This window comes from Coffea eugenioides, chromosome 4 (assembly GCF_003713205.1).
Source record: "Coffea eugenioides isolate CCC68of chromosome 4, Ceug_1.0, whole genome shotgun sequence".
In the NCBI taxonomy this organism is placed as follows: domain Eukaryota; kingdom Viridiplantae; phylum Streptophyta; class Magnoliopsida; order Gentianales; family Rubiaceae; genus Coffea; species Coffea eugenioides.
This window is the reverse complement of record NC_040038.1, coordinates 21889673-21911181: the sequence shown is the minus strand read 5'-3', so window position 1 is coordinate 21911181 and position 21509 is coordinate 21889673. Positions and strand designations below refer to the sequence as shown.

The window sequence follows — 21509 nt, the reverse complement described above, 5'->3', positions numbered from 1 at the left end:
TTCGTTTCAAAAATTAGTTTCCTAGAGCGCGTTGCGTAAAAATAGTGAATAGTACTTGGAGATTTTATCCGCGTAGTAGCATAATAAGCTTGGAATATTGGAGACTTGTACCATGGTCCTAAAATAGGTAATCTTATGAATAAATATTCAAGTGATAGTTAGTAGTGCAATCGTTATAAGAATTTTCCGAAAGTTTCGCGTTATAGCGTTAAAATTGACGGTACGCGTTTTCACACGCGCGACTTTATTTGAGGAACTTTAGACTCTTGTTTCGAGACAATTAAGAGTGAATAATGTCCATATTAACATGAGTGCATTAGAGGTTTAGTGCACTAGTGAACCAAACGCGCGAGAAAATCGAGCCTAAAAACGTGCCAAACGAGCCTTACAAGAGTTGACTTTGGAGCAATTTTTCACCACACATTTAATCTTCTTGGAGAAGCTAACTTAGATCAAACACACTCTCTCTTCTCTCTCCTCACAGCCGGCCAAGCTCCTCTCACTCTCTAACTCATTTGCAACAAAAAATTCTGCACACTAACCTCACCCAAAACCACCCCAAATCACCTCCAAATCACACCAAACTTGGAGACCACTTAGCAAATCTCTTGGAGGTTGGATTTAGCTAACAAAAGGCTGCATCTTCACGGGTTCTTGGAGCTTCAAGAGGGCCGAAATTTCTGACCTTGCAAACCAAAGGAGTAGGTAATGATCAACTCTTGGATTCTTATCTTTTGGAGATTATATGACAAGATTAAGCTCATACATGCACTTAGTTACTTGTTTATGGTGTAAAAATGTGATTGTGGGCTCTTGGAATTCCCACACTTGGGTTGTTGTTGCTGATGTGATGATTAATGGTGATTATATTGTTGGTTTAGTGATTTTAATGATGCATTAGTGATGGGTAATTAGTGGAAACTTCATTGGGTGTAAGAAGCTAAACTTTCCGATTTTGCCCCTGCCATGTTCGGCCATTTCCAGGCCAATTTTTAATGGTTTAATTGCTTGAATTGGATGTTTGTAGGATGTATTAGATGTGTGAAAAATTTCATTGAAAAATAATGAGGTTTGAATGGGCAAATGAATTTTTTTTAGAAACCAGCAAATCTGGAAAACTGATTCGCGTATGCTCTGACCAGCAGTAGTATTTTGGCTATAACTCTGTCCTCGGATGTCGAAATCATGTGCCGTTGGTGGCGTTTGAAACTAGACATTCCTAGCTTTAATTTGGTATATAATGCACGTTCTGATTCCTTGTGAGCAAGCCGAACCAAATGTTTTAAGTTCGCTGTCCTGTTGCTCTGTTCGTCTGGAATGAAGTGTTCAGGCAGCAACTTGATGCCCGAATTTGAACCAGATGGGTGCCGAATTTGGAAATGATTTCTTCTGTGATATTTTAGTCCTATGAATGTACTTTCCAACGGCGTAATCCATGCTCGATTTCGAGCTATATTGACTGATTTGTGACTGAAACAAGTGGACTGCTCTGTTTTGGAAAACCATGATGTTTGGACTGGTTTGGAACCAAATCTTGGAGTGAACTTGTTAGTTGATGTTTTTGATATTAAACACTTACCAAAGATATTATGGGTGTATCTTAGACCCTTATTTCACAAATGAACCATGGTTGGATAACTTTCTTGGTTAAACGATTGGAAATTTGGAAAATGAAAGTCCAAGGCAGATTGCCTTAGGATTTTTCTTGAACTTCGGTTGGCTCATTAACTACCTTGCCGAAGGTATTTTTCCACGAAAATCGATAGAGAGATACTGTCCATATAGTATCGAAATACTGCCAATTTTGGTGCCGATTCAAGTTCGTTTCGATACCCAATCGAATTACTAAAGTTAGAGGTTTAAATCTGGAAAATTCTCATCCAGTCTTGAATTTGCTCAACTTCGGGCTACCGTATCTCGGTACTCGAAACTCCGATTCTTGATCTGCTTGTTTTGTCATACACTTAACTTGCAACACTAATTGAGCTGAAAATTTCAGAGGCCGGTTTGTAACGTGCGAATCGTGCCGAATTTTCAAAGTTGGCCAAAAACCAACTTCATTCTGCCTTGTAAACTGAAGCTGCGTCTTCAAGCCCATTTTTGATCACTTTCCACTTCGATTCGTGGAAAAGTGTCTTCTAGGAACTTATAGTACTCTCTAAGAGGTTTCCAACGGTATAAAGTTTTCCAATTCTCGACTTATACCGAGCGAGTTATGATTTTTCAAAGGTTCATGATAAAACTGAAAATTTTCCAATTTCAAAGAAATAGAGTTTTTCGAAAACTCTTTATTCTTTTGATGTTCTTAAACGTTTTGTTTACGATTTTCATGATCAAAACTCAAATAATATTGTACATGATAAAAGGCAAGTTGAACCTCGATTTACGTGTAATTGAGGTTCCTTTTTGCAAAATAATTCTTAGATTGTACTAGTGTACAATCTTTCTTGATAAGTGGGTTAATTGTGTGATTATCCACTATTAAATTGCCAGGCGCGCAAGGAGACCTTCAAGAGGATCTCACCGTGGACACTTGAACTTCCGGAAAATAATTCTTATTGAATTGCTCGGTGAGTGTCAAGTGTATGAATTTGATACTTGCTTATTGTGATACTTGTTGGGAGTTTTAAAAATAAGGGCGGGTGCGTACTTTATCGCACTCGTTCTAATTTCAAATGAATGAATGAATGAATGAAATGTATTGAATGAATGAATGAAATGCAATGTCATGTCATGAATGCTTGTGTCGTTGGAGTGAATCTCCTCGACTACCAAATGAATGGGGGACGCCCAAACTCATAGGCCAACCCTAGACTCGAGCCGGTAATGGGCTTGGTCGGGGACTGGGGCGAGCCATGAGATACACATAAGCTCGACCTAATAAGAGGTCTTGCTTGGCATACTCGTAGAGTATCGCCCAATAATAGACTTGTGGGCCCTTGGGGTGTACGGTGGACGGAGGAAAGCAAGTGGTGATCTACGGAAATGGAAATACCGACCCGGTTGACAGGAGGGTCAATGCGGGAAAGTATACGAATGACATCGACAGATCGAGTGGAACTTAGCTCCTGAGAGCTACTATATCCTTGAATTGTTTCTGATTACTTTTCCTGTTTGAGAGATTGATTATTGAAAAGACATGGCTTTATTTATTAAATTTGGGATTGTTATTTGACTAAGTGCTTGCATGTGTGTTCTTGGCCTCACGAGCGTTTAGCTCACCCTATAGTTTTGTTTTCCTTAACAGGACCGACTCTTGGAGAAATATGGAGAAACCATCCGTTGTAATTTTGTTAAGACTCCTGTTATATATTTTGACTAGGCCCTGGTTTGGGTTGTACTTTTTTGGAAATTGAAAACTTGAAATGTTTGGGCCCTGATGTGTACTTTGAATTGAAGTCGTTCATGATTACCCGATGTACTGGTTATACATTAAGTGACTTATTAAGCTTGAACGCTTCCGCATTATTGTATTCATGTTGCTCTCATCGAAGTGCTTAATTCGGTTTTAAATTGAATGGAATTGCTTGAGTCCTGGCGAGAGCTGGGCAGGCGTCCGCGGATACCCTTTGGTCCGCCTTAGGGAGATGTGGGGCGTCACAGTTCCCACGCACAATTGTTTCTATTTTGCATGTAAAACTATTAAGATTATGGACAGACGAAGGAGTGGTCGAGGTCGTGGGCGAGAGACTAGACAAACTCAACCTTATGGGGTTGACCAGGGATCGCCAACTGGGCCGACGCAAGGACAAGAGAATGTAGAGGGTAACCAAGTGGCTACTGCCTTTAATAGGATGACTGATATCCTAGAACGATTAGTTGACAGACAGGGACCAGGGCCACTTAACCAACTTGGGGGACAGGATAGAGGGGAAGATAGAGCTTGGAGAGGTTTCTGAAGTTTAATCTGCCTAAATTTATTGGGGGACCTGACCCCGAATTAGCGAAGATTGGCTAGAAAGAATGACCAATATTTTCGCCGCCCTAGATTATGCGGAGGAGAGGCGAGTGACTTTTGCTGTCTTTCAGTTTGAGGGTGCAACACGTGCTTGGTGGGATATGATAAGGGGGAAATGGGAAAAAGCACAAACCCCTTGGACTTGGGAAAACCTTTTAAGAGAGTTTAATGAGAAGTTTCTCCCGCCCTTGGTTCAAGAGAAACGAGAGGACGAATTCATAAAAGTGAAGCAGGGGGCATCTAGCGTGGCTGAGTATGAGGAAAAATTCTCTAAACTTTCTAGAAATGACCCGGAATTGATAGCCACTGAGAGGAGAAGGATAAGGCGATTTATACATGGACTTAATATGGAGATTCAAGAGGGATTAGCAGCGGCCCAAATCTCTACTTTCACCGAAGCTCTAGAGAAGGCGCAGAGAGTCGAAAGTGCAAGGCTGCAAGTTAAGGATTTTCATGCCAAGAAGAGAGGCACTCCTAGTCATCCTCTTGGACAAGCAGATAAGGGTTCCCCACCTTCTAAAAAGGAACAGGAGGAGTAGAGACATCTAGTACACCAAAAAGGACTCAATCAAGAGGAGGTCACAATGGACGAGGTCAACCGAGGGAGACACCTCCAAGTGGTCAGGCTGTGGCTCCTCAAGTTAATTGTGGTTATTGTCGTAAGCCTAACCATACAGAGAATGAGTGCTGGAAGAAATCGGAAAAGTGTTTGTATTGTGGCAGCACTGAACATCAGATCGCGAATTGTCTGAGTATACCGAAGGAAGGAGGTAGTGCTCAATTGTGAATGACTTGAATTTTCTGACTTTAATTCCTGTACATATGTTATTGTTACTTGTTACTTGAACTTTGTGTTCGCATGTGCACGTGCATGTTTTTTTTCTTGGCCTCACGAGCATTCGCTCACCCCGTCAGATTTGTTTTCCTTAGCAGGACCGGATGAGAAGATTTTGGAGAAAAGCTGACTAGATTACTCTTTTTATTAGTACCTTGGTTGTAATTGTTTGGTCGACTTATAACGGTTGTATTTTGGGACTTGATATACTGTTGAATTTGGAATTTTGAATGAATTTGTCTAGACGACTTTTCGAGGTTGTATATTTTGGGAATGAGATGTACTTTTGGTATCTTGTAAAATAAGATTGAATATCTATGCATGGAAGTGACTTCTTTTCTTATGTCGTCTGGTATTAATAGTCATTATTGTATTAACCTTGAACGAAAATTGTATTGAGTTCTAGCGAGAGTTGGGCAGGAGTTCCGCAGATACTCTTGGGTTCGCTCTTGGGAGAAGTGGGGGCGTCACAGTTGGTATCAAAGTCTAGGTTTCAGATCTTTGTAGTGTATCTTAGACCAAAAGTTTAGGATATCGGACCATGGGATTCACTTGAATATTAACCTATTGTATTCCGGTGGTTAAAGAGAATTAGTACTTGAGAGTTTCTTAAATGACATTTGGTGGCAAAGAGCCTAGGTTTAGAGATTTATTTGGGGAGATATCTTAGAGGCTTTACACTTGAGAATCGGGATTAGATAATTTAATTGTACCTTAAGTAATGTTTGAGCGAGTTAGTAACTTTAAGTTTCTAACCTGAGCATTGTGGTGGTTTTGCAGGGATGGATAATGGAAATGGACATGCCGCTAATGATCACGGTCATGTTAATGGCCACGTAGAGCCTCTTAGGCCTATTTACTATCGAGCTCGGGGTGGAGGAGCTCGTGTGCGTTACTCGCCTGCTGCTAGGTATCCTCGATGTCCGTGTAGGGTGACGTACGCGTACCCTAATGACCTAGTACTGTCCCTTGACGACGAGCGTCGTTAGTTGGTGAATACCAACCGAGCTCTACTTCAGGAGGTAGAGGAGCTGAGCGTCACGGTGATGCTCAGGGTGCTAGGATTGCTGAGCTTGAGGAGACTGTAGTGAACGAGATTGCTAGGACTGAGGCCGCACCTGACGAGGTTTGGAGGGTTAGAGGCCAACTCACTAGGATAGTCGAGGAGGTCCGGGATCGGGTTTCAGGGATTCTAGCTGGCACCTCCATGCTGATTGATGAGGTGATGGATACAGTACAGAGTCTAGTCCCTGAGGGCACTGAGGAGGATCCAGAGGAGAACTCTAAGGAAGAAATTCCACCTGATAGCCCTACCCTGGACTAGACCTAGAGTGACAGACTTTTGACTTTTGTGGTTAGAAATAGCTGGGGTGATACTAGTGCCAAGGCCATTGTATTTTTGTTTCACTGTGTGGCCTACTTTTGAGGCACCTGATTTTACTTTGGTCGTATGTGACTAAAAATATTTTTGTGGGACCTGTGTGCTATATTTTTGCAAAATGCCCCGTGACTTGCTAATTTTACAAACCTTGAAATGTTAATATATGGTAGTTGTTTTAATTTCAAATGTTTTTCATGTTTTCTTTTGGTTTTAAAGTGTTCCCAAGCATAATTGTTTCTATTTTGCATGTAAAACTATTAAGATTATGGACAGACGAAGGAGTGGTCGAGGTCGTGGGCGAGAGACTAGACAAACTCAACCTTATGGGGTTGACCAGGGATCGGCAACTGGGCTGACGCAAGGACAAGAGAATGTAGAGGGTAACCAAGTGGCTACTGCCTTTAATAGGATGACTGATATCCTAGAACGATTAGTTGACAGACAGGGACCAGGGCCACTTAACCAACTTAGGGGACAGGATAGAGGGGAAGATAGAGCTTGGAGAGGTTTCTGAAGCTTAATCCGCCTAAATTTATTGGAGGACCTGACCCCGAATTAGCGAAGATTGGCTAGAAAGAATGACCAATATTTTCGCCGCCCTAGATTATGCGGAGGAGAGGCGAGTGACTTTTGCTGTCTTTCAGTTTGAGGGTGCAACACGTGCTTGGTGGGATATGATAAGGGGAAAATGGGAAAAAGCACAAACCCCTTGGACTTGGGAAAACCTTTTAAGAGAGTTTAATGAGAAGTTTCTCCCGCCCTTGGTTCAAGAGAAACGAGAGGACGAATTCATAAAAGTGAAGCAGGGGGCATCTAGCGTGGCTGAGTATGAGGAAAAATTCTCTAAACTTTCTAGAAATGACCCGGAATTGATAGCCACTGAGAGGAGAAGGATAAGGCGATTTATACATGGACTTAATATGGAGATTCAAGAGGGATTAGCAGCGGCCCAAATCTCTACTTTCACCGAAGCTCTAGAGAAGGCGCAGAGAGTCGAAAGTGCAAGGCTGCAAGTTATGGATTTTCATGCCAAGAAGAGAGGCACTCCTAGTCATCCTCTTGGACAAGCAGATAAGGGTTCCCCACCTTCTAAAAAGGAACAGGAGGAGTAGAGACATCTAGTACACCAAAAAGGACTCAATCAAGAGGAGGTCACAATGGACGTGGTCAACCGAGGGAGACACCTCCAAGTGGTCAGGCTGTGGCTCCTCAAGTTAATTGTGGTTATTGTCGTAAGCCTAACCATACAGAGAATGAGTGCTGGAAGAAATCGGAAAAGTGTTTGTATTGTGGCAGCACTGAACATCAGATCGCGAATTGTCTGAGTATACCGAAGGAAGGAGGTAGTGCTCAATTGTGAATGACTTGAATTTTCTGACTTTAATTCCTGTACATATGTTATTGTTACTTGTTACTTGAACTTTGTGTTCGCATGTGCACGTGCATGTTTTTTTTCTTGGCCTCACGAGCATTCGCTCACCCCGTCAGATTTGTTTTCCTTAGCAGGATCGGATGGGAAGATTTTGGAGAAAAGCTGACTAGATTACTGTAACGGCCCCACCTCCCCCTAAGGTGAACCAGAGGGTTTAGCGGGCCGCCTGCCCAGCTCTCGCCGGGACTCAGTCAGTCACTATAAGAAAAGACAATAAAACCCACAAAACAATCGAAATAACAATAATTCCAAACTTAAACGTAACCTTGTATACATATCCATCCCAAAAGCAATACGACTTATGTACAAAGGTTCTCCATTCTCCAAACAACCAGCCCACCAAACATTGGGGCGAGAACCATAACAAAAGAAAATCAAGAGCTAGACGCAGCTAGTCTATACAGGCTCTCGTCCTTGCACGGCTTCCCCTGCTAAGGAAAACAAAAACTAAAGGAATGAGCTGGAAAGCTCAGTGAGGTTCCGTACACATAGGTAACAAGAGAATCAATGCATTCAATACTTATAAACAACAATTCGAGATACAAGTACCAATAAAGCGATAAACACATTCATTAAAAGGATACGGGCTCACAAGGAGCCATTCGTTCATTCGTTCATTCATTCATTCTCCTTTCATTCCCCTACCTTCAATCATTTGAAAATGCATTTTGTATGAATAAAACCCCCTCATTCATTCATTCATTCATTCATTCACCCCGTCCCTAGCTTTTGGCCAGGCTCCACCAACCTACAAGGTAATACTCGAGTATACCGAAACGTTCACCCAAGTCCCTAATCGCCCGACCGAGTCCGCTTCTGGCTCGAGACGACCGGTAACAAGGGGCAATGGCCAGTTCAGCCCAAAAGGCTTACATTCATGCACAATTAACATTTCAATCGCTCAATCATTAAAACTTCACAATCATTTAGGCTAAGTGCGATAAAGTACACACTCGCCTCGAAAACTCATTTAGCAAGCATTGAAAGCATTTAACATGTTATCAATCATTCAAACAAGCCATAGAATCATGAAACGTAGCAAACAAGGAACACTCACCTATACACGCAAAATAACGCCCACTTCTCAATCACCAATGAAACCTAGAATGACAAAAAGACCACATTACAATCCATCCCACAGGATTTGGATGAAATCAAGAAATACCCGACTACGCGCGAGTAAACGCATAAAAGAGGCATTTGAATCCGTGGGCAAGAATAACCCTAATGCGACCCAAACCAAAAGGGTTATAAAATTTGTAACGAAAACACTTCACTCAAAACAATTCAACTTTTCGGAATCGTTTGTATGACTCAATAGCATATATATTCAAGTGGTCAATAAATGATCGAAGCCAATAAAATCATGTGAAAAGGAGGACAAAATACTTTAACTTCCACACTTAAAACCTTGCTTAGAAACAATGCCCTTATGGCCGATACAAATACATGTCCAAAACCCACTTTAACTTATTCAATTTACAAGAAAATAAACGGACGGCATGTCCCTTGTGTTTACCTATTTTCCAGCCATTAATGGCTTCATTATTTTCCTTAAACCAGCCCCAACATGTCATATAGAATAATCCCATCCAAAAGCCATTCACTAGGCTTACAAGTCATATAAATACACAAGAAATACGAAAAGCAAGCGAGAAACATTTTCGGACAAAAACAGTTTTGACATCATTTTGCGGTTTTGGCACCATTGGCGTTATGATTATCGGATGAAGGTGTAAAACCCACCGTTTTGAAGCTAAGAGACAGGGCTACAACAATGTAAAAGGTCACTCAGTCCAGTTTTGAGTGCAAACAGGTAAAAAATACAAGATACTTCATCAACAACATAAAACAGATTCACCAAAATGCATTCTAGCGGAAACATCATAACTCCGGCTCTACAAGTCAAAATCCAGAAATTCCAAAGGCATATGGTAGCTAAGACATCAAGATACATTTCATCAGAAGACCTCAAAGGCCAAATCATGCATTTTCATGGTCGAAAATGGAAGACTACACGAAAACAGAAATCTGGGCGCGAAACAGGTTTCGAAAACAGTCAAGGGTATTTCGGTCATTTCACATGATACAGTGGTCAGATCAGGCTGAACATTTACAGGAAACTCGTTTATAGCCTTGGCTACAACTTTAATGTTTTGGCCCAAATCTAATTCGGTGAGGATCAGAGTGAAAAGGCACGGTCAAATTGAGTGAAAAGGCAACCCTGTTCGCAGCACCCCTTCCTAGACCAGTCTCAGTATTTTCGACTTATCTCATTCGACACTAATCCAATGCACCTGAAATTTTACAGAAACCTTTATAACATCAATACCTACAACTTTCATGTTTTAAGCCAAGGCCAATTTGGCCTCTAACCATGAGATACAAAACCGGACAGAAAAGGGGGTTATGAAACCCTAACTTCCTCAAATTCCTTCCAAACCCAAAATTGGTTGTAATTAACCCTCATTGGCACTAACTAGCCTCATTCTATATCATTTCCTATCATCATAAATGGCCAAAAGCAATAACCATATGAAAACAGAAAAATCATAATTAATTAGAAAACTTCACCATAATCCATTAAACCCATGCAATCATTCACAATATAACATGTATAACCACCACAAATCACTACTATACCATAATCAAAGCAAGAAAGAACTTTCTAATCATCTTACCTCACAACTCAAGAAGACTAGCAATTCCAAGTTCCCCTTTAAAAATCACTCCACCCAAAAGCTTTAACCTTCCAAGAAGCTCACTTGTACGGAGGGAATTAAAAATCTATTTGTGAAGTTTCAAGATTGAAGGAAAATCAAAGATGAAGAATGAAGAGTTTTGCTCTCTTAGCTCTCAAAGCTCACGGCTGAACAAGAAAAGGAAATGAAGATATTTTGGTGATCAAAAGTGATAAGAAGGAAGAAAAAACGCTGGTCAAACCAGCTGTCCTGTCACAATCCGGCCGGTTTCTGGCCGGATTCCCGGCCGGATTCCTGGCCGGATATGAGGCAGAGACGAAACACATTTTTTTTCAAAACTTCTCCACAATCCGGCCAAGAACTGGCCTGATTTCCTGCCGGATTCGGTCCTTCAGCATTTTCGCAAAATTTTCCCTCTTTTCCAAGTTTGATTGCCACGCTCAAATGTACTTCTAACACGTGCACCTACATACATATCTCATACACAAGTGCACATACCAACAAGGGCCTTCCCGTTTTTAAAACGATTAGTGAACAATAATTCAATTAAACGAGAACAAGAGTAAACCAAAACACTTAGCAAGTATGAAAGGTTTAGGGTTCTCACAATTACTCTTTTGATTAGTACCTTGGTTGTAATTGTTTGGTCGACTTATAACGGTTGTATTTTGGGACTTGATATACTGTTGAATTTGGAATTTTGAATGAATTTGTCTAGACGACTTTTCGAGGTTGTATATTTTGGGAATCAGATGTACTTTTGGTATCTTGTAAAATAAGATTGAATATCTATGCATGGAAGTGACTTCTTTTCTTATGTCGTCTGGTATTAATAGTCATTATTGTATTAACCTTGAACGAAAATTGTATTGAGTTCTAGCGAGAGTTGGGCAGGCGTTCCGCAGATACTCTTGGGTTCGCTCTTGGGAGAAGTGGGGGCGTCACAGTTGGTATCAAAGCCTAGGTTTCAGATCTTTGTAGTGTATCATAGGCTAAAATTTTAGGATACCGGACCATGGGATTCACTTAACTATTAACCTATTGTATTCCGGTGGTTAAAGAGAATTAGTACTTGAGAGTTTCTTAAATGACATTTGGTGGGAAAGAGCCTAGGTTTAGAGATTTATTTGGGGAGATATCTTAGAGGCTTTACACTTGAGAATTGGGATTAGATAATTTAATTGTACCTTAAGTAATGTTTGAGCGAGTTAGTAACTTTAAGTTTCTAACCTGAGCATTGTGGTGGTTTTGCAGGGATGGATAATGGAAATGGACATGCCGCTAATGATCACGGTCATGTTAATGGCGACGTAGAGCCTCCTAGGCCTATTTACTATCGAGCTCGGGGTGGAGGAGCTCGTGTGCGTTACTCGCCTGCTGCTAGGTATCCTCGATGTCCGTCTAGGGTGACGTACGCGTACCCTAATGACCTAGTACTGTCCCTTGACGACGAGCGTCGTTAGTTGGTGAATACCAACCGAGCTCTACTTCAGGAGGTAGAGGAGCTGAGCGTCATGGTGGATGCTCAGGGTGCTAGGATTGTTGAGCTTGAGGAGACTGTAGTGAACGAGATTGCTAGGACTGAGGCCGCACGTGACGAGGTTTGGAGGGTTAGAGGCCAACTCACTAGGATAGTCGAGGAGGTCCGGGATCGGGTTTCAGGGATTCTAGCAGGCACCTCCATGCTGATTGATGAGGTGATGGATACAGTACAGAGTCTAGTCCCTGAGGGCACTGAGGAGGATCCGGAGGAGAACTCTAAGGAGGAAATTCCACCTGATAGCCCTACCGTGGACTAGACCTAGAGTGACAGACTTTTGACTTTTGTGGTTAGAAATAGCTGGGGTGATACTAGTGCCAAGGCCATTGTATTTTTGTTTCACTGTGTGGCCTACTTTTGAGGCACCTGATTTTACTTTGGTCGTATGTGACTAAAAATACTTTTGTGGGACCTGTGTGCTATATTATTGCAAATGCCCCGTGACTTGCTAATTTTACAAACCTTGAAATGTTAATATATGCTAGTTGTTTTTATTTCAAATGTTTTTCATGTTGTATTTTGTTTTTAAAGTGTTCCCACGCATAATTGTTTCTGTTTTGCATGTAAAACTATTAAGATTATGGACAGACGAAGGAGTGGTCGAGGTCGTGGGTGAGAGACTAGACAAACTCAACCTCATGGGGATTACCAGGGATCGGCAACTGGGCCGACGTAAGGACAAGAGAATGTAGAGGGTAACCAAGTGGCTACTGCCTTTAATAGGATGACGGATATCCTAGAACGATTAGTTGAGAGACAGGGACCAGGGCCACTTAACCAAATTGGGGGACAGGATAGAGGGGAAGATAGAGCTTGGAGAAGTTTCTGAAGTTTAATCCGCCTAAATTTATTGGAGGACCTGACCCCGAATTAGCGAAGATTGGCTAGAAAGAATGACCAATATTTTCGCCGCCCTAGATTATGCGGAGGAGAGGCGAGTGACTTTTGTTGTCTTTCAATTTGAGGGTGCAACACGTGTTTGATGGGATATGATAAGGGGAAAATGGGAAAAAGCACAAACCCCTTGGACTTGGGAAAACCTTTTAAGAGAGTTTAATGAGAAGTTTCTCTCGCCCTTGGTTCAAGAGAAACGAGAGGACGAATTCATAAAAGTGAAGCAGGGGGCATCTAGCGTGGCTGAGTATGAGGAAAAATTCACTAAACTTTCTAGAAATGACCCGGAATTGATAGCCACTGAGAGGAGAAGGATAAGGCGATTTATACATGGATTTAATATGGAGATTCAAGAGGGATTAGCAGCAGCCCAAATCTCTAATTTCACCGAAGCTCTAGAGAAGGCGCAGAGAGTCAAAAGTGCAAGGCTGCAAGTTATGGATTTTCATGCCAAGAAAAGAGGCACTCCTAGTCATCCTCTTGGACAAGCAGATAAGGGTGCCCCACCTTCTAAAAAGGAACAGAAGGAGTAGAGACATCTAGTACACCAAAAAGGACTCAATCAAGAGGAGGTCACAATGAAGGAGGTCAACCGAGGGAGACACCTCCAAGTGGTCAGGCTGTGGCTCCTCAAGTTATTTGTGGTTATTGTCGTAAGCCTAACCATACAGAGAATGAGTGCTGGAAGAAATCGGGAAAGTGTTTGTATTGTGGCAGCACTGAACATCAGATCGCGAATTGTCTGAGTATACCGAAGGAAGGAGGAAGTGCTCAATTGTGAATTACTTGAATTTTTTGACTTTAATTCCTGTACATATGTTATTGTTACTTGTTACTTGAACTTTGTGTTCGCATGTGCATGTGCATGTTTTTTTTCTTGGCCTCACGAGCATTCGCTCACCCCGTCAGATTTGTTTTCCTTAGCAGGACCGGATGGGAAGATTTTGGTGAAAAAGCTGACCAGATTACTCTTTTGATTAGTACCTTGGTTGTAATTGTTTGGTCGACTTATAACGGTTGTATTTTGGGACTTGATATACTGTTGAATTTGGAATTTTGAATGAATTTGTCTAGACGACTTTTGGAGGTTGTATATTTTGGGAATGAGATGTACTTTTGGTATCTTGTAAAATAAGATTGAATATCTATGCATGGAAGTGACTTCTTTTCTTATGTCGTCTGGTATTAATAGTCATTATTGTATTAACCTTGAACGAAAATTGTACTGAGTTCTAGCGAGAGTTGGGCAGGCGTTCCGCAGATACTCTTGGGTTCGCTCTTGGGAGAAGTGGGGGCGTCACAGTTGGTATCAAAGCCTAGGTTTCAGATCTTTGTAGTGTATTTTAGGCTAAAAGTTTAGGATACCGGACCACGGGATTCACTTGACTATTAACCTATTGTATTCCGGTGGTTAAAGAGAATTAGTACTTGAGAGTTTCTTAAATGACATTTGGTGGCAAAGAGCCCAGGTTTAGAGATTTATTTGGGGAGATATCTTAGAGGCTTTACACTTGAGAATCGGGATTAGATAATTTAATTGTACCTTAAGTAATGTTTGAGCGAGTTAGTAACTTTAAGTTTCTAACCTGAGTATTGTGGTGGTTTTGCAGGGATGGATAATGGAAATGGACATGCCGCTAATGATCACGGTCATGTTAATGGCCACGTAGAGCCTCCTAGGCCTATTTACTATCGAGCTCGGGGTGGAGGAGCTCGTGTGTGTTACTCGCCTGCTGCTAGGTATCCTCGATGTCCGTGTAGGTTGACGTACGCGTACCCTAATGACCTAGTACTGTCCCTTGACGACGAGCGTCGTTAGTTGGTGAATACCAACCGAGCTCTACTTCAGGAGGTAGAGAAGCTGAGCGTCACGGTGGATGCTCAGGGTGCTAGGATTGTTGAGCTTGAGGAGACTGTAGTGAACGAGATTGCTAGGACTGAGGCCGCACGTGGCGAGGTTTGGACGGTTAGAGCCCAACTCACTAGGATAGTCGAGGAAGTCCGGGATCGGGTTTCAGGGATTCTAGCTGGCACCTCCATGCTGATTGATGAGGTGATGGATACAGTACGGAGTCTAGTCCCTGAGGGCACTGAGGAGGATCCGGAGGAGAACTCTAAGGAGGAAATTCCACCTGATAGCCCAACCGTGGACTAGACCTAGAGTGACAGACTTTTGACTTTTGTGGTTAGAAATAGCTGGGGTGATACTTGTGCCAAGGCCATTGTATTTTTGTTTCACTGTGTGGCCTACTTTTGAGGCACCTGATTTTACTTTGGTCGTATGTGACTAAAACTACTTTTGTGGGACCTGTGTGCTATATTTTTACAAATGCCCCGTGACTTGCTAATTTTACAAACCTTGAAATGTTAATATATGCTAGTTGTTTTTATTTCAAATATTTTTCATGTTGTCTTTTGTTTTTAAAGTGTTCCCACGCATAATTGTTTCTATTTTGCATGTAAAACTATTAAGATTATGGACAGACGAAGGAGTGGTCGAGGTCGTGGGCGAGAGACTAGACAAACTCAACCTCATGGGGATGACCAGGGATCGGCAACTGGGCCGACGCAAGGACAAGAGAATGTAGAGGGTAACCAAGTGGCTACTGCCTTTAATAGGATGACTGATATCCTAGAACGATTAGTTGAGAGACAGGGACCAGGGCCACTTAACCAACTTGGGGGACAGGATAGAGGGGAAGATAGAGCTTGCAGAGGTTTCTGAAGTTTAATCCGCCTAAATTTATTGGAGGACCTGACCCCGAATTAGCGAAGATTGGCTAGAAAGAATGACCAATATTTTCGCCGCCCTAGATTATGCGGAGGAGAGGCGAGTGACTTTTGCTGTCTTTCAGTTTGAGGGTGCAACACGTGCTTGGTGGGATATGATAAGGGGAAAATGGGAAAAAGCACAAACCCCTTGGATTTGGGAAAACCTTTTAAGAGAGTTTAATGAGAAGTTTCTCTCGCTCTTGGTTCAAGAGAAACGAGAGGACGAATTCATAAAAGTGAAGCAGGGGGCATCTAGTGTGGCTGAGTATGAGGAAAAATTCACTAAACTTTCTAGAAATGACCCGGAATTGATAGCCACTGAGAGGAGAAGGATAAGGCGATTTATACATGGACTTAATATGGAGATTCAAGAGGGATTAGCAGCGGCCCAAATCTCTACTTTCACCGAAGCTCTAGAGAAGGCGCAGAGTGTCGAAAGTGCAAGTGTAATGATCCCACATCGGCTAGGGAGGAAGTCCTGGGGCTGCTTTAATAGCCTATAGTGGTCTCTCCCACCTGACCGAGGCCTTTTGGAGGGGTGCTGGGCTTCTTGACCTGCGGGCTTGGGCTCTTCACTTGTTGTGGGTATAACCCCACCTCCAAGAACAAAACCCACGGCCCAATGGGGTGGTTAACTGTGGGACAATATTGGTCAGGGGCGTTACAGTGGTATCAGAGCTGACTCCCGACCCCGGTGTGCCAGCGAGGACGCTGGGTCTCCTAAGGGGGGTGGATTGTAATGATCCCACATCGGCTAGGGAGAAAGTCCTGGGGCTGCTTTAATAGCCTATAGTGGTCTCTCCCACCTGACCGAGGCCTTTTGGAGGGGTGCTGGGCTTCTTGACCTGCGGGCTTGGGCTCTTCACTTGTTGTGGGTATAACCCCACCTCCAAGAACAAAACCCACGGCCCAATGGGGTGGTTAACTGTGGGACAATATTGGTCAGGGGCATTACAGCAAGGCTGCAAGTTAAGGATTTTCATGCCAAGAAAAGAGGCACTCCTAGTCATCCTCTTGGACAAGCAGATAAGGGTGCCCTACCTTCTAAAAGGAACAAGAGGAGTTGAGACATCTAGTACACCAAAAAGGACTCAATCAAGAGGAGGTCACAATGGACGAGGTCAACCGAGGGAGACACCTCCAAGTGGTCAGGCTGTGGCTCCTCAAGTTATTTGTGGTTATTGTCGTAAGCCTAACCATACAGAGAATGAGTGTTGGAAGAAATCGGGAAAGTGTTTGTATTGTGGCAGCACTGAACATCAGATCGCGAATTGTCTGAGTATACCGAAGGAAGGAGGTAGTGCTCAATTGTGAATTACTTGAATTTTCTGACTTTAATTCCTGTACATATGTTATTGTTACTTGTTACTTGAACTTTGTGTTCGCATGTGCATGTGCATGTTTTTTTTCTTGGCCTCACGGGCATTCGCTCACCCCGTCAGATTTGTTTTCCTTAGCAGGACCGGATGGGAAGATTTTGGAGAAAAGCTGACTAGATTACTCTTTTGATTAGTACCTTGGTTGTAATTGTTTGGTCGAATTATAACGGTTGTATTTTGGGACTTGATACACTGTTGAATTTGAAATTTTGATTGTATTTGTCTAGACGACTTTTGGAGATTGTATATTTTGAACATGAGATGTACTTTTGGTATCTTGTAATATAAGATTGAATATCTATGCCTGGAAGTGACTTCTTTTCTTATGTCGTCTGGTATTAATAGTCATTATTGTATTAACCTTGAACGAAAATTGTATCGAGTTTTGGCGAGAGCTGGGCAGGCGTTCCGCAGATACCCTTGTGTTTGCCCTTGGGAGAAGTGGGGGGGTTACCAATGGGAAAGAGCACAGACCCCTTGGATCTGGAAAAAATTTGTAAGAGAGTTTAATAAGAAGTTTCTCCTGCCCATGATTTAAGAGAAAAAGGAGGATGAATTTATAAAGTTGAGACAGGTGACTTCTAGCATGGTTGACCATAAGGAGCAATTCACTATGATTTCTAGGTTTGCTCCGGAGTTAGTGGCCACTGAGAGGAGAAGGATAAGGCAATTTGTGTGACGACCCCACCTCCCCCTAAGGCGAACCAGAGGGTTCGGCGGGCCGCTGCCCGGCTCTCGCCGGGACTCAGTCGTTCACTAAAGTCCTCAAATGAATTACAAGAATAAACCTCAAAGATACAACACATGGTCCACAAATATACATCCAAGTCTCCAATAATTACATGTCACAATTGCAGCGGAAACAATTCCCAACTATACATAAAATGATTCCAAATCCAAATTGTACAACATAAAGGCCATCCATTCACGTGAATAAGCACAACAAGTCCTGCCTTCGCCTTGAGCCCTGTGGAGGGGAATAAAATATTTTTGGGGTGAGCTAGAAGCTCAGCGAGTAACCAGAAAATCAGTAATCCAATCGGTTTAACAATATTTCTTTTCAATGATGTCATAAATCACATGATAAGTCCTGAAACGATTACAGCATTTACAAAACATTAAATATGGAGTATCAATAATTCAAGAAACATGTACAATGGAAAGCGATAGTAACATTCATGAAAAGGATACGTTCATTTTTTATAAATAATCCCTCGTTCATCTTTTTATTCGTTCATCTTTTTTTTTTTTTCCGGACGTTGGCCGGTCTCCACCCATCCGGACGTAGCCGGACTCCACCCATCCGGATGTAGCCGGACTACAAGGTAATACTCGAGTATACCAAATTCACCCAGGGTCACCATATCGCCCGACCGAGTCCGCTTCTGACTCGAGTCGATCGGTAACGAAGGGCAGTGGCCAGTTCAGCCAAACAACTTACATTCATGCGCAACTAGCATTTAATCATTAATCATTGAAAGTTTCATATTTATTTAGGTCGAGTGCGATAAAGTACACACTCGCCTAGAAAACTTGTTTTAACAATCATTGAAAGCACTTAACACATTATCAATCAATAATAACAAGCCAATAAGTCAAGGAAATATAGCAAACAAGGAACACTCACATGTAAGCACGCATGATATGCAAGAAAACAGTTCAAAAGTAACTTTGGAAACAGTTCAAAAGTAAATAAGACAAGAAAACAGTTCAAAAGTAAATAATGCAGGAAACAGTTCATAAATAACTTTAGAAATAGTTTGAGGTCACTCACCTCCATGGCTCAGAAATCATCCATCATATAACATTGCCTTACTCAAATCCAAGTTTTAGATCACAAACTCAATGCAAACAAATCCTTTAAAAGTTCGGACAGCACTTCCCCTAAATTTGCTTACTTTTCCAGCCGTCATGGCTTCATGATTTCCTCATCCAGTCCCAAAGGTACATACACAACAACAAGTTCATCCAATAGCCATTCAGCAAGCTCCAAGTAGTACAAATACAAGTCAAGCTAGGGAAAAGTCCGGAAATGAAAGTTAAGCTCAAAACCAGAAAAACAGTTTTGACGTCCTTTTGCGGTAATGGCACCAAAGGTACTAAGAGTATCGGATGGGGGTCAAAGACCCACTGTTTCGAAGCTAAGAGACAGGGCTACAATATTGAAGAAGGTCACTCAACCCAGTTTCGAGTGTAACCAGGTCAAAAATGCAAGATACCATACCAGTATCACAAAAACAGATTCACAGAACGCATTCTAGCGGAAACATCATAACTCAGGCTTTCCAAGTCCAAATCCAGAAATTCCAAAACCACCTGAAAGCTAAGAAACAGGGATAAATTTCATCAGAAGGCCTCAACAACCAATTCGGAAGCAATTCCAGCCAAAACAACCAATTACAGGCGCAATTCTTACATTCGGGTAAAACCAGAACAGCAATAGTAATTTTGACTTTTCTCACTCTACGCTACTCTGATTGACCTGAAATTTTGTAGGCACATTTAAAATATCATTCCCTACAACTTTAATGTTTTAAGCCAAGGCCAATTCAGCCTCTAACTAGGAGCTAAAAATTCGGACAGAATGAAGAACCAAGAACCCTAATTTTCCAGATTTCTTCCAAAACAGAATTTACTTGCAATCTTCCACTTTTTCCACCTTCTAGAATCATTATATACCATTTCCAATCATCATATATAGCCACACAATCATTTTCATATTAAAACAGAAAAATCCCCAAAAATAATAAAAGTTCATCCATTCAACCACAACTCAAAATATAATCCATCAAACCATCTCTTTAGCCATCACAAGTCACTAATTCATCCATGCTATCAAGAACAAAGAAAGGATGGCTAGACATGATACCTTCAAATATCAAGAAAGGTGATGACTTAGGGATTTTCTTCCAAAACAACTCCACCAAGAGCTTCAATCTTCCTTAGCTAGCAAGTTTTATGGAGTGATTTGCAATTTAATCGGTTGGAACTCAAGATTTGGACAAGAAATTGAAGTGCAAGATGATGGATTTTCTCTCTCTTTTTCTCTCAAAATTTCGTCCAAGACAAGCTAAAATGGAGAGAAATTGGGTCCAAATTGGTTTTAGTAAAGTTAGAAAAGTCTTGGTCAAAAGTCAAGGTCCAATGGTTTTGTGACAAATGGTCCTTTAGGGTTTTAATCGTATCTTTTTGTCTCTCCAATACAAATATCTTAACACATTGTAAAATAATATCACTTAATACAAAATTCCAACAAGTTGTCAAAAATATAATGCATTTACCACACTTGCGGGTCCCACGTTCAAAATACGCTCTTAATTTCTCAAAAACTAACCGATACTAGAAAAATCATTTTAAAACTATTTTTGCTCATAAACTTTATCTGGGGAATTTTTCTAATCAAGAAAATGTAGAAAAGGCGGGCGATTAAATAAAATAAACCCTAGAAAATTAGAAAATTTCCGGGTTCTCAAACTCATTTTTTTTCGGGGCGTCACAATTTGTACAAGGGCTAAATGTGGAGATTCAAGAGTGGCTAGCGGCAGCTCAAATCTCTACTTTCACTGAGACCCTAGAGAAAGCACAGCGAGTCGAGAGTGCAAAGCTGCAACTTAGAGATTTTTGTGCAAAGAAAAGGGGCGCTCCTAGTAACCCTCCTGGATAAGCGGATAAGAGTGCTCCATCTCCAAAAATAAGAAGAGGAACAGGAGGAGTAAAGACATCTGCAACACCAAGAGGGACTATATCAAGAGGAGGCCACAGTGGACGAGGTCAATCGAGAGGAACACCTCCTAGTGGACAGGTCGTAGCTCCTCAAGTTGTTTGTGGTTGTTGTGGTAAGGCCAACCACATGGAGAATGAATGTTGGAAGAAGTCGGGAAAGTGTTTGTATTATGGCAGTTCCGAGTATCAGCTCTCAAGATGTCCAAGTGTGCCGAAGGAGGGAGGTAATACTCAACGGCCAAACAAGTCAACATCTAAACAATCTAGTGCTGGAGGAAGTCAACCTAAGGTGTCGGCTAGGGTTTATACATTAGACCATGAGCAGGTTCCCGATCCCACTGAGGTCGTTGAAGATACGATTCCTATCTTCGACCGCTTAGTTAAGGTTTTAATTGACCCTGGTGCGACACATTCTTTTGTAAACCCTAAATTCATGAGTGGGGTAGACGCGAGGCAGATTAAGTTACCCTATGACTTGGAGGTTAAAACGCCTACTGGAGATCAAAGTTTAATTGCCAACTTGGTGTATAGAAATTGCGAGATACGGGTTGGAGAGCGAAAATTATTGGCCAATTTGATGGGTTTAGCTATTAAGGGGTATGATGTCATCCTAGGTATGGATTGGTTAGCTCGCTACCATGCTCAGTTGAATTGTAAGATGAAAAGATAAAGCTATGTATTCCGGGAGAGGTAACCCTAAAATTAGATGTAAGGGGTAGACTAGACTCATCTGCCCTTATTTCAGGAATTTGAGTTAGAAAAATGTTGAGTAAGGGAGTTCAAGGATATTTGGCTTTTCTTATAAATACTCCTAGTGATAAGGTGAGGTTGGAGGAGATGCCTGTGGTAAAGGACTATCTAGATGTTTTGCCTGAGAAACTAGAGTCATTGCC

General features: G+C 41.8%; 1 protein-coding gene across 1 annotated transcript; it reads left to right on the top strand.

Annotated features, from left to right (window-relative positions):
• The first annotated feature begins 20743 nt into the window (after positions 1-20743).
• On the top strand, positions 20744-21286 carry LOC113769191. Its single transcript, XM_027313659.1, has one exon. The coding sequence runs from the start codon at positions 20744-20746 to the stop codon at positions 21284-21286; it is 543 nt and encodes a 180-aa protein (XP_027169460.1).
• Positions 21287-21509: the final 223 nt, after the last annotated feature.